Here is a 12,500-nt window from a genome sequence, read left to right as displayed (position 1 = left end):
TGGCATCGGGCGGTGGTTGAAGGAAGATACGGTCCGATGGTGGAGGCTTGGCGTTGGGCGGTGGTTGAAGGAAGATACGGTCCGATGGTGGAGGCTTGCCGTCGGGCGGTGGTTGAGTGGCGATACGGTCCGATGGCGTCAGGCGGTGGTTGAGGGACGATACGGTCCGATGGTGGAGGCTTGGCGTCGGTTAAGGGACGATACGGTCCGATGGTGGAGGCTTGGTGTTGGGCGGTGGTTGAGGGAAGATACGGTCCGATGGTGGAGGCTTGGCGTTGGGCGGTGGTTGAGGGAAGATACGGTCCGATGGTGGAGGCTTGGCGTCGGGCGGTGGTTGAGGGAAGATACGGTCCGATGGTGGAGGCTTGGCGTCGGACGGTGGTTGAGGGAAGATACGGTCCGATGGGTAGCGATACGGTCCGATGGCGTCAGGCGGTGGTTGAGGGACGATACGGTTCGATGGTGGAGGCTTGGCGTTGGGCGGTGGTTGAGGGAAGATACGGTCCGATGGTGGAGGCTTGGCGTCGGACGGTGGTTGAGGGAAGATACGGTCCGATGGGTAGCGATACGGTCCGATGGCGTCAGGCGGTGGTTGAGGGACGATACGGTTCGATGGTGGAGGCTTGGCGTTGGGCGGTGGTTGAGGGACGATACGGTCCGATGGTGGAGGCTTGGCGTCGGGCGGTAGTTGAGGGACGATACGATCCGATGGTGGAGGCTTGGCGTCGGGCGGGGGTTGAGGGACGATACGGTTCGATGGTGGAGGCTTGGCGTCGGGCGGTGGTTGAGGGACGATACGGTCCGATGGTGGAGGCTTGGCGTCGGGCGGTGGTTGAGTGGCGATACGGTCCGATGGGTGGCGATACGGTCCGATGGCGTCGGGCGGTGGTTAAGGGACGATACGGTCCGTCTGACTTTGTAAAATGAAATGGTCACTGCAGAGGAATGGCGAGAACATTTTAGCATGTCAAGGACGTCTTTGTTGACCTGGCGAGCTCATGTCAGCCGCAACAGTGCGTTTTGCGATTTCATGTGGACGAAGACGTTTAAGAGAGTCGGGTGTGTGTGGACGGGATCATCAAGAAAACCTCCGTTTAAAATAAACCCCGCCTACTTGTGGACTAATTAAACTTTATTAAACGTTTGTGTAAACGCTCACTCTACTTCACACTGACGTCTTTCACACTTAAACAACACTGCACATAAATGTTGCCATGACAACCAGGAAAGCAGACGGGCTGCTTTGTAACTGAAGGCTGCTGAGTGAACTAGTGCCGCACTTCTCACCAGATGACCTCGGCCCGCTGCCATAGTTACATAGTGCTGAAAACAGGTGACCGGGCCGCTCAGTGGACGCCATGAGAGAGACGCCATTCTCCCTGTTGGAGGTTATTGTGCTATTGGATCGACTTTGAAACAAATATCAAACTGACGTTTTGTCCCCTCAGTGGTCACAGGACTCCAAAGCTGCTCAGGAAAAACAGCATCCGGTATCCGCTGGGACTCGACGGGTCCTCCGGGGGGTCTGCGGCTCCGTCTCACGGTTCCCCGAGTCTCCTCCACCGAGTCCTCGCCAAGTCCAGGAGGAAGAGCTGCCCCCACCTTCCTCAACCCCATCCAAACACGGGGTCCATCAACACGGCATTCCAGCCGGATTAGACCGACCTTTACGAGTCGCGCCCTCAGAATCATCGAGTCCTCTAGTTTTTTCTTGGCTCAAATTATTTTTAATTAAATATTAAACCTCGGGTTTGACCTTCCAGTCTGAGGAGACGTTCCAGTCCCTGTGGTCACATCCCAGGGGGAGCTCGTGCACAGACATACCCGGTTGTTCAGGTCATGTCTGAGTCAAATCCAACAGGTCATGTTCTGGTCACAGAGGTCTTGTTTGAGTAATGAGGTCCATGTCAAGTCATCAAGGTCAAAGTCAAAGTCAACAAATGTAGCTGGTCTTGTCCGAGTCCCTCAGGTCCAAACTAAGTTATCAAGATCGAGTTTCTGGTGACCTCCAAGTCTCTGATGTTTTCATCTAAGCCTTGAGTCCTTACTAATCATATATATACCACAGTAACCTGAGACAAGTCACATAGATCATACAAGTCCCCCGTCAGAGTGAAGTCTCATATACTTCAGATCAAGTTCCAGTCATGGGCCTTGTGCAAGTCACCATAGTCATCTTTGAGTCACATGAGACGCGGTACCAAAGCCAGGTCTAAATCACTGAGATCATTTCAAATGATCTCAAATGACTTTCGAGTCTTTGAGCTCATGTCCAGCTAAGCAGGGTCTTGCCCAGGTTGTCAATTTTGAGACAGCTAGATCAAGATTGCTTCAAGAGTTTGGTGAGGTTGTGTCAGAGTCACAGAGTCCGAAGTGCCTCTGTGGTTTAATCTGACTCGGCAGATTGAAGGACGAGTCAGAGTTACTGAGGATTTGTCACATTTCAGTAATCTAGGCAATGTTTAAGTCACCAAAGTCATTAAAGAGCCAACGTCCAGGTCAATGAGGTCATTTCTGAGTTGCTGAAATCACATCCTGGTCCCTAAGATCTATTCCGAGTCTTTGAGGCAATGTTTGCGTCACTGAGGTCAAGTTCCAGTCAATGTGGTTTTAGGTAACATTTCTTAGTTTATGTCCAAGTCATACGGAGTCAGACAGGTCCTGCCTCGGTCTCTGCAGATTGAGTTTCAGAAGAACCAGTCACTGAGTGACTTGTTCGTGTCTGAGGCAATTTTTGGGTCACAAGTTCATGACACTTCACAAGTCCTAGTGAAGTGACTAGACTAGACCTAGTCCCTAAGGTAGATGTTGAGTGGACCCTTTGGCGTCCTAGTTGCTCAAGCCTACTCAAGTCACTGCTTTAGCCAGTAAGGTCATGTCCAAGTCACTAGGATCAAGTCATAGTCCTTCCTAGTATCTGACATAAAGTCATAGTCGCAAGATCATGTCAAAGTCCTTGAGATCATGTCCAAGTCCCTGAGGTGAGGTCCTAGTCCCTGAGATCACGTCCAAGTCCCTGAGGTCATTTCAAAGTCCCTGAGGTCATTTCAAAGTCCCTGAGATCATGTCCAAGTCCCTGAGGTCATTTCAAAGTCCCTGGGGTCAGGTCCTAGTCCCTGAGATCACGTCCAAGTCCCTGAGGTCATTTAAAAGTCCCTGAGGTCAGGTCCTAGTCCCTGAGATCATGTCCAAGTCCCTGAGGTCATTTCAAAGTCTCTGAGGTCAGGTCCTTGTCCCTGAGATCATGTCCAAGTCCCTGGAATCATGTCCAAGTCCTTGAGGTCAGGTCCTAGTCCCTGGAATCATTTCAAAGTCCCTGGGGTCAGGTCCTAGTCCTTGAGATCATGTCCAAGTCCCTGAGGCCATTTCAAAGTTCCTGGGGTCAGGTCCTAGTCCCTGAGATCATGTCCAAGTCCCTGAGGTCATTTCAAAGTCCCTGGGGTCAGGTCCTAGTCCCTGAGATCATGTCCAAGTCCCTGAGGTCATTTCAAAGTCTCTGAGGTCAGGTCCTTGTCCCTGAGGTCATTTCAAAGTCTCTGAGGTCAGGTCCTTGTCCCTGAGATCATGTCCAAGTCCCTGGAATCATGTCCAAGTCCTTGAGGTCAGGTCCTAGTCCCTGGAATCATGTCAAAGTCCTTGAGGTCAGGTCCTAGTCCCTGAGATCATGTCCAAGTCCCTGAGGTAATTTCAAAGTCCCTGGGGTCAGGTCCTAGTCCCTGAGATCATGTCCAAGTCCCTGAGGTCATTTCAAAGTCCCTGAGGTCATTTCAAAGTCTCTGAGGTCAGGTCCTAGTCCCTGAGATCATGTCCAAGTCCCTGGAATCATGTCCAAGTCCTTGAGGTCAGGTCCTAGTCCCTGGAATCATGTCAAAGTCCTTGAGGTCAGGTCCTAGTCCCTGAGCTCAGGTCCTAGTCCATGAGCTCACGTCCAAGTCCCTGAGGTCATTTCAAAGTCCCTGGGGTCAGGTCCTAGTCCCTGAGATCATGTCCAAGTCCCTGAGGTCATTTCAAAGTCCCTGGGGTCAGGTCCTAGTCCCTGAGATCATGTCCAAGTCCCTGAGGTCATTTCAAAGTCTCTGAGGTCAGGTCCTTGTCCCTGAGATCATGTCCAAGTCCCTGGAATCATGTCCAAGTCCTTGAGGTCAGGTCCTAGTCCCTGGAATCATGTCAAAGTCCTTGAGGTCAGGTCCTAGTCCCTGAGATCATGTCCAAGTCCCTGAGATAACGTCAAAGTCCTTGAGGTCAGGTCCTAGTCCCTGAGATCATGTCCAAGTCCCTGAGGTAATTTCAAAGTCCCTGGGGTCAGGTCCTAATCCCTGAGATCATGTCCAAGTCCCTGAGGTCATTTCAAAGTCCCTGAGGTCATTTCAAAGTCTCTGAGGTCAGGTCCTAGTCCCTGAGATCATGTCAAAGTCCCTGGAATCATGTCCAAGTCCTTGAGGTCAGGTCCTAGTCCCTGGAATCATGTCAAAGTCCTTGAGGTCAGGTCCTAGTCCCTGAGCTCACGTCCAAGTCCCTGAGGTCATTTGAAAGTCCCTGGGGTCAGGTCCTAGTCCCTGAGATCATGTCCAAGTCCCTGAGGTCATTTGAAAGTCTCTGAGGTCAGGTCCTAGTCCCTGAGATCATGTCCAAGTCCCTGGGGTCATTTCAAAGTCTCTGAGGTCAGGTCCTAGTCCCTGAGATCACGTTCAAGTCCCTGGAATCATGTCCAAGTCCTTAAGGTCAGGTCATAGTCCCTGAGATCATGTCCAACTCCCTGGAATCATGTTAAAGTCCCTGAGGTCAGGTCCTAGTCCCTGAGGTCAAAGAGGAACTCCAGTGCTTGCAGAGATTACTTTCAAGTCATTTATGTAAAGTCCATGAGGCAGCAGGTTGAATTGAGGAGGACGAGTCAGAAGTTTCTGATTTTGAACTGAACTGTCTTCAGATCAGAACCCGACCAAAGACGGTGGAACTTGTTTTCATCTGGACTCAGAGAAGGATAGACGCTGAAGTCTCGGATTGTACCTGAAGGTCTCGTAAAGACAGATAGTCGCTGATGTGAAACTTTGTCTTCAATAAAACATCAAAATAAAAACACGGCCATGCTGGGTTTCTGTTTATTGCACATCTTAAAAATCTCCTCAGACGAGTCAGTCGTTAAACTGAAAATAAATCATTCCACGTTTTTATGTCCAAAACTATTTCAATAAAAAAGAATAAATAAATCAAGTTGCATTGAAATATATTAATACAGCTATATTCACTTTACGTTCCACAGAAGGAATTGTTATGAGGTCAAGAAAGATTCATTCCAAAGTGCAAAAGTAAGTTTTAAATATAAAGTGTCTCTGTGTCAAAGATTGAAAGGATGTTGACTGAATATGAAACTACAAAGCTGCCGGAATTCAAGAAATAAATATGAATAATTACATTTAGCAGAAAGTCTGAAGACACGATGTCTGAAGAGATAAAGAACATTTAAAAATCTATCAAATACCTGACAACGCAAGAAATAGTTCATTAAAAAGTTTAAAAAGTTCAAACTCTTTGTATTGTTGTTAAAACGGTTACTGTCAAATAAAATCATTTAAATGTGTTTTTTAAAAACGGCTCAATAAATCAACGAAACCTGTCAGAGCGGCTGACATCACAGACTGAGGGAGTCTCGGAGCAGCGAGCGTCTCGACACTCAGATGATTTCAGGATGAAATAATCAACATGCTGACTCATGATTCGCAGCTCGACTCGGAACTCTGAAGCTTCCTCACAATCACTGCGTTCGTCAGATTAAAAAATTAAAAGAGCGGACGGCGGACCTGCTGCTGACCACGTGGACGGATGAAGATGATAAAAGAGCAGACAAGTCTGAAAAACAAGAAAACAGAGTTATTATAAATTTAGAAGAAGAAAATAAACTTTATTAATCCTGTGAGGGGAAATTCAATGTTACACTGTTGTTGAACATGCTACACACGCACAGATAGGATCCTATGGACATGCACCGATGGAGGGATGTCAGAGTGGGGGGGCTGTACACAGCGAGTTCGTGCCTTACTCAAGGGCACTTTTATTTGCACTGTCAATTTGAACGTGTGGAAACTCAAAATGTATTTTTTTTCTAATCCAATTAATTGATTAATCGAAAAAATAATCAACCGATTAATTGGTTATTAAAATAATCGTTAGCTGCAGCCCTCCGGGCCTTCAGTCCGTCCTGTCAGACCAGCCTAACTGTCCTCCTCCTCTTCCGTCATAATCATGATCTCAGCATAAACATCTGTCACATGATCCAGACTGACCTGTGGAGGACGAAGATCAGGGCTCCGCGTAGAGTCGGGCCTGCTCTGTCAGACTCTTCTGATCGTCTGTTTTCCCAAACATCACCTCATGCAGCTCGCCGCTCAGCTGCACACACACACACACACACACACACACACACACACACACACACACACACACAGAGAAGGAGGAGAGGGTAAATATGGATCCAAACTGCTGATCATAAAGTTATTCTCCATCGTTCTTCACATCGTTAACCTCAGACCAACGTGTCTGTGTTTGGGGACTGTTTTCAGTACACCGATGCAGCGTCAGTAATGTGTCTTACTTCCTGTCTGTGGAGCAGTGACAGCGAGTCTTAGAGTGAACTGTGGATTCTATAATCCAACGGGCCAGAGGGAGTGTGACCCAACAATATGAAGGTCACATCACACACCTCCACCCCGGCGTTCAGCTAAGTGGAACAACAGCTGAGCTGAGCGCCCACGGCTTCACTTTACCGACCTGCAGCCGGCGATGAGGAGAATGAGCTCCATCGTCTGTTTTCCCACAGCGTCATCAACGATAAGACTTTCATTTATATTGAAATATTTTAAAAGTTCATGATGAACAATATGACCTGTTTGAGGTTCTCCTCTGTGTGTTTACATTATTACGATCAGCTGATTCAAACAACTATCATGCCTCTGCGTAGCCAATGTTTCTGTAAACAGTGTGCAGGACTGAACCCAAGCTCAGGGTCCAGGTCTCTGAGGGTCCTCACCTCCAGCGGGTTCTGTCTGTCTGCAGAAGTCTCAGGAGAGTTCAGGTGACCCCCCGACTGCTGACACCACCAGACCTCCATCTGACCCTCCAACACCAGGCAGCCCAGTTCCTCACAGCCAAGCACTGAGCCGGCCTCTCTTTGAACCTCCACGATGACATTTGGCTCCCCCAGAGTATCTGAGGTGGAGCTGGACTCCCCCCAAGTCTGCGAGGTGGAGCTGGTTTCTCCCCGAGTCTCAGAGGTGGAGCTGGACTCTCTGCTGACCTGTTGGGCTGGGATCAGCAGACTCTCTCCCTGCACCTGGAGGTCAGAAACAGGTCCTGATAGGTCAAACACCAGTGCTGTGTGTCAGCAGCACTGTGTGTGTGCATGTGTGTGTGCATGTGTGTGTGCATGTGTGTGTGTGTGTGTGTGTGTGTGTGTGTGTGTGTGTGTGTGTGTGTGTGTGTGTGTGTGTGTGTGTGCATGTGTGTGTGTGTGTGTGTGTGTGTGTGTGTGTGTGTGTGTGTGTGTGTATCAGCTGCTCTGTGTTTTTTAACCTGTGAAATAGAATCAGATGAAAGCAAACCTCAGAGCTGCTGTTGGACTGTTGACTGTCAGGATCGACAATTGGCTCCTCCCCCTTCAGCGTCATCCTCCTGCTGGAGCTCGCTGACACCTGAACCACACACACACACACACACACACACACACACACACACACACACACACACACACACACACACACAGAGTCATGAAACAGAGACTCAGTGAGTCTGTATGAGTCTAAAGTACAGGCTCTCCTCTCACCTCCTCCTGGCTGATGCTGCTGCTCTTCAAAGGAGTCGGAGATAGAGGAGCCGACATCAACAACACTCTGATCCTCTCTCTGATTTCTGAGGGGGTCCTGAACACAACGCAGCACTTCAGCTTCAGATCAACAGACAAACTGATCAAAACAGCAGAAGAAGACTAACTGCTGTGTTTAATCATGAGTGTAGAGATGTGTGTCTGTAGAGAGGGATGTCACAATGAACAGCGTAGACGAGGTCAGGGTTCACTGTACTAAACTGTACTGAAACAAACTGTACCGCTTGGTGGAAACCACCTCCCCCCCGACTTACTGACTGGTGTTGTTGCTCCAGTGCAGACAGGAGTTAGTCTGCTCTGTGCTGCTGCTGCTGGCGTGTTTGAGGACGCAGACGGGGGTGGAGGTGAGAGTCGGACACTGAAACTTCAGGTCATCTAAACCACACACACTGAAGAACTACACACACACACACAGACACACACAGACACACAGACACACACACACACACACACACACACACACACACACACACACACACACACACACACAGGATTGAGTCCTCTCTCTCTCTCTCTCTCTCTCTCTCTACTGTGGGTCTTTTGATTGACTCCATGTCTTGTGGTGCTTTGGGTGTCAGGTATGAACACTTGGCTGATTTCACACAGGACCAGAGGTTGCACTACACTTTCTTGTCTTACAAATTCTGACTTTCTTGCTCAATCTGCCGACTGTTTATGTCAAAAGCTATTAGCGGTCAGTCTCACAGTAGCCTCGCGCAGCAGTCCCAGCTGCAGTCAGAGCAGAGAGGAGTCTAGTGTCTGGTTGTTTTCATTGCATGGTTAAGCTATAAAGCACAAGCATGCGGGTAGAGTAAGCACAGTATGGAACATCTTTGCTAGTGTGAGTGCGCCCTAAAATTGTTCTGCAAATGAAACGTAGCGTGTGATCAACTTGTTTCTATAATGAAACACTAAAATAAAGAAATAGTCGTGTCAGTTTGCGTTCACACATGCACACGTCTCCACCTCAGAGGGAGAGAAGCTCAGAGCTCCCTGTATGCTGTTCCTGGTCCAGGAGGAGGAGTCAGTGACGGAGGCTCCGCCCTCACTGTTTACCAGCTGCTCCTTCAGACCAGAAACCTTCAAAACAACAACAACAACAACAACACAGACACAGTGCACTTACTACAGGACACACAGGTGAGCGTTTAGCAGAAATGACAGGAACACATGGTGCACATTCATCCATATGTTCCTTCATGTGAGAATGCAAACAGCTCCTGACATGAGCACTTGCTGCTTCTCATTATGAAGTCAACAGTGAGTAATAAGATGTGAGCTGGAGCCGTGACTCCATGATGAATTGTTTGTGTTGAAGAAAGATGTTAGCTGAAGAGCTGCTGCTGATGCTGCTCACTGACATGGATGACAGGAAGTGAAACATGTTCTAATCTCTTACATAACTCCTGCTCAGATCCATAACTGACGGGTCGGCCTCGTCTCCATACAGGCAGGTGGAGAGCGATGAGCTCACTTCCTGTGGGCCGCGGCTCCAGCTCTCCGGGTTCTGGGACAAAGTCAGATTTGAAACTTGTCAGAGAAAGAAGAAGCAGATGGGAATGAGGACGATGAAATAGAAGTGTCTGTCTAAGTTTTAAACTGTCAGCCTGACAGACCAATCAGAGGGCTGTAAACACCCACACAGCTGTATTCATATTAATATAAAGTCTGATGTACCACCTCCATCAGCTCGCACATGCTCAGTGAGGAGTCGTAACCTGAGGAGGCAGGGACACAGAGGGAGCACAGGTGGGCCAGGTTGCTATGGAGACGGCACACACTCTGATCGCTGGAGGTGCAGCTGGACTCGTCCTTCACAGTGCACAGACTGTCTGCCTGCTGGAGGAGAAACCACAGCGTTATCTCAGTTAGCAGGTACGGGTGGAGGATGATGGGTGGAGGTTTGTGACCTTTGTGGACATGTCGACCATGCTGGGTGACGGTCTGACGGAGGAGGAGGAGGAGTTAGAGGAGCTGTAGAGGTGCAGGACCTGCAGGTATCCCTCCCTCTCCACCTTCCTCTTCAGGGTGGAGTTCCAGTGGTTCTTGATGGAGTTATCTGTCCTGAAAACAAACATCTGCTTCAGGTCCTGCACAGTCTACCTGCTCAGACTCACACCTGGTGCTCTGCTTACCTGCCGGGCAGCAGCTTGGAGATGTCGGCCCAGCGGTTTCCCAGCAGTCTGTGCGCCTCACAGATGACACGGTCCTCCTCCAGGGTCCAGCCGCTCTTCTTCACCACCGGGTTCAGGTGGTTGTGCCAGCGCTCCCGGCACTGCTTCCCGTTCCGACTGTGCAGGTGTTTGGCGATCAGCGACCAGCGCTTCATGCCGTACTTCTGCACCAGATCAATGAGCTGCACAGGAAGTGACATCACAATGTTATAACAAGTCTGTACAGGACATCATCAGTACACTATTCTGTTTGATCAACCAACGAGTCCTCATTCAAATACTAAAGTGACACATTTAGTGTGTTAGAAAGTAACCTTTATAAGCTTGTTATAGGTAGTAGTAGTGTAGTACAGTAGCATCCATCAGATCTGTAACATTTACAGTGGGAGGGTTTCATCCTCTCACCCCCAATACTGTACGCGCTGTGGTCCGTCAGCGCCACGGTCCGTCAGCGCCACGGTCCGTCAGCGCTTTGGTTTTGCTCTGTCGAACGGCTCGCGCCCATTCACACTGGATCCGTTTCGGGGACGTCAGCGCAGCGGAGCGCACCCATGACACGTCACAGGAGAACTACAAGATCCCGCGGGAATTAAGAGAAAAACATGCAAACAACATGTTGCTTTGTCTTTCTGAGGATGCATTGTTGTTAATTTGGTTCCTGTTTTGACGTAATGATGAAAAATACGATTGCGAGTCCGTATATTGTGTTTTATTTTGAAATTGACCGGATGCTCTGTGCGTTTCCTTGTCTGACTTCCTGTCCGGGCTGTCATATTCTGTCCAGCTTGACGCAAACCTGCAGCGTACTCCGGCAAAAATAGACTCGCTGTGTATATGAAACGGAGCAGAGACGTAGTGCCGTTGGTGGCACGCGAGCGGCAGAGAGGAAATAGAAAGGAGGCAGTTAGCGGGCAGTAAGAACACTCCAATAGGAAACAGTAGAATCAAGCTGATTTTGTCGCTGACGCTCACTCATGTCCCGTGCTGTTAGGAAACGCTGTACTGTTCATGCTCTCACACCATTTGGAAGCGGTCAGCCGTAGCTAAAGCTAACTATTAACTTCTCTTAGATTCATTTCTTGCTAATTTAATGGAGGAAAAACAGTTCTGATTTATTTTGGTTGTAGAAGGGAACACAGGTGTTCTTCATGAAGAGCAGCAGACAGTACAGTATGAAGTACAGTATAATGTTGTATACTGTAGCAGTAGAGTTTGTGAGTGTGCGGTGTGTCACCCTCTCGTCCTCCTCCTGAGTCCAGGGACCTTTGACCAGCTCTGGGTTCTTGATCTGCTGCCACCTCCTCTGACACTCCACAGCTGACCTCTGACCCTGACATACAGTGAGGACACGTTGTGAGACAGTGTGTGTGTGTGTGTGTGTGTGTGTGTGTGTGTGAGTAATAAATCTTCTGTCTCCCCTCTGACAGTGTGTGAGTCAGTCTCAATAACAGTGGAATGAGGAAATCACACAGATGATAATAGATTCATACCGACACTGACATTATCAATAAAAGATGTGATAAGAGAATATTGAGTAAACATTTAAAAAAGAAAGTAGGTTCCTGAGCCTCTCGAACATACTGCTGATGAATATTGTCAAAAACATACAACAAACAATAAACAAACCTCGGGGAGAGAGGCAGGGCAGGACAGGCTGCTGTGTGATAGAAAGGAGAGGGGCAGGTGTGTGTGCGTGTGTGTGTGTGTGTGTGTGTGTGTGTGTGTGTGTGTGTGTGTGTGGAGATGAGAATGGAAGAGAAGTAAGATTAGCAGGTTAAGTTGTTTGTTCACACACTTTAATAAGTGAGAATAAAGCAAAATCAATGAATACATTAAAATATACCCTAAGCTCGTAAAAAAAGGTAACGACTAGGGCTGGGAATCTTTGGGTGTCTCGAGATTCGATTTTGATTCTTAGGCTCACGGTTCAATTGAGAATCTATTTTCGATTCAAAACGATTCTGGATTAATGATTCGAAGTGTTTTTTTTTAATTAGTACATACTTCTGGAGTAGTCCAGTCATCTGTGAGATGGGCTGAATTTCTTGCTGAGTTAAAGAGCTAGCCTGAGCACTTTGCAGGGAGTGACTGGTTAGCCAAAAGAAATAATTGATTTTTGGGAGTTATGAATCTATTTAAAATCTCAGAAGATAAGAATCTAGATTTTTACATAAATCATTTTTTCCCCACCTCTAGTAACATCCCCCCCAAAGCTAACTCCATCGCCCAGGTACGTCGTCCTTCTATAGGAACACTGATGTACCGCTGATGGATAGAGTATGAAAGGTCTGTTTGTTCCCCTCAAAGTCCAAAAGGCAAACAAAAGTCAGGAGTAAGGTTTGACTTCAGCTAACACTTAGAGAGACTCACATGTTCCTCCTGCTCCTTAAATAGCAGACTGAGTTATCAGACATAATACCACATCAGCTACGTAAATGTACAGAGATGAT

General features: G+C 48.3%; 2 protein-coding genes and 2 long non-coding RNA genes across 7 annotated transcripts in view; 2 read left to right on the top strand and 2 right to left on the bottom strand.

Moving 5' to 3' along the window:
* Positions 1-2,151, top strand: part of LOC132978489 (uncharacterized) — a 10,651-nt gene extending 8,500 nt beyond the window's left edge. For both annotated transcript variants that reach the window (XR_009673935.1, XR_009673936.1), the window contains 2 exons: positions 1,449-1,900; positions 1,970-2,151. This is a non-coding gene — a long non-coding RNA (uncharacterized LOC132978489). The remainder of the gene's footprint in view (positions 1-1,448; positions 1,901-1,969) is intronic.
* A 1,417-nt stretch (positions 2,152-3,568) lies between these two features.
* LOC132979631 (uncharacterized) lies at positions 3,569-5,073 on the top strand. Of its 2 annotated transcripts, none has more exons than XR_009674079.1 (3): positions 3,569-4,086; positions 4,147-4,186; positions 4,787-5,073. It is a non-coding gene; the product is annotated as an uncharacterized LOC132979631 (long non-coding RNA). The 2 variants fall into 2 exon arrangements; XR_009674078.1 differs by lacking the exons at positions 3,569-4,086; positions 4,147-4,186 and adding exons at positions 4,199-4,386; positions 4,447-4,486.
* A 16-nt stretch (positions 5,074-5,089) lies between these two features.
* LOC132979628 (transcriptional activator Myb-like) lies at positions 5,090-10,726 on the bottom strand. Of its 2 annotated transcripts, none has more exons than XM_061045510.1 (12): positions 10,365-10,726; positions 10,012-10,232; positions 9,787-9,940; positions 9,554-9,712; positions 9,276-9,383; positions 8,843-8,956; positions 8,131-8,273; positions 7,817-7,913; positions 7,596-7,685; positions 7,025-7,327; positions 6,282-6,387; positions 5,090-5,847 (listed from the first exon to the last, which is right to left on the bottom strand). In XM_061045510.1, exons 1-11 carry the CDS (start codon positions 10,407-10,409, stop codon positions 6,298-6,300), a joined length of 1,524 nt encoding a protein of 507 aa, XP_060901493.1. In that variant the 5' UTR covers positions 10,410-10,726; the 3' UTR covers positions 5,090-5,847; positions 6,282-6,297. The 2 variants fall into 2 exon arrangements, with proteins under 2 accessions (XP_060901493.1, XP_060901494.1); XM_061045511.1 differs by having other exon boundaries at positions 9,557-9,712.
* Positions 10,727-10,985: 259 nt separating this feature from the next.
* The window catches only part of LOC132979630 (transcriptional activator Myb-like), an 11,603-nt gene continuing 10,088 nt past the window's right edge, over positions 10,986-12,500 (bottom strand). Inside the window, exon 5 of the mRNA XM_061045512.1 lies at positions 10,986-11,380. Within this exon, the coding sequence (XP_060901495.1) occupies positions 11,138-11,380 (243 nt within the window). The 3' untranslated portion in view covers positions 10,986-11,137. The remainder of the gene's footprint in view (positions 11,381-12,500) is intronic.

Source organism: Labrus mixtus, chromosome 8 (genome assembly GCF_963584025.1).
Source record: "Labrus mixtus chromosome 8, fLabMix1.1, whole genome shotgun sequence".
NCBI lineage: Eukaryota > Metazoa > Chordata > Actinopteri > Labriformes > Labridae > Labrus > Labrus mixtus.
The sequence above is the reverse complement of the archived record's forward strand: the minus strand, read 5'-3'. Positions and strand labels throughout refer to the sequence as shown.

Coding starts and splice junctions, on each gene's coding strand:
- LOC132979628 (XM_061045510.1), bottom strand. CDS start 10,409: ATGCTACTGTACTACACTACTACTACCTATAACAAGCTTATAAAG. Junction 9,713..9,786: donor TGGTCGACATGTCCACAAAG/GTCACAAACCTC, acceptor CTCCTCCAGCAG/GCAGACAGTCTGTGCACTGT. Junction 7,914..8,130: donor TGGAGCAACAACACCAGTCA/GTAAGTCGGGGG, acceptor CGTTGTGTTCAG/GACCCCCTCAGAAATCAGAG.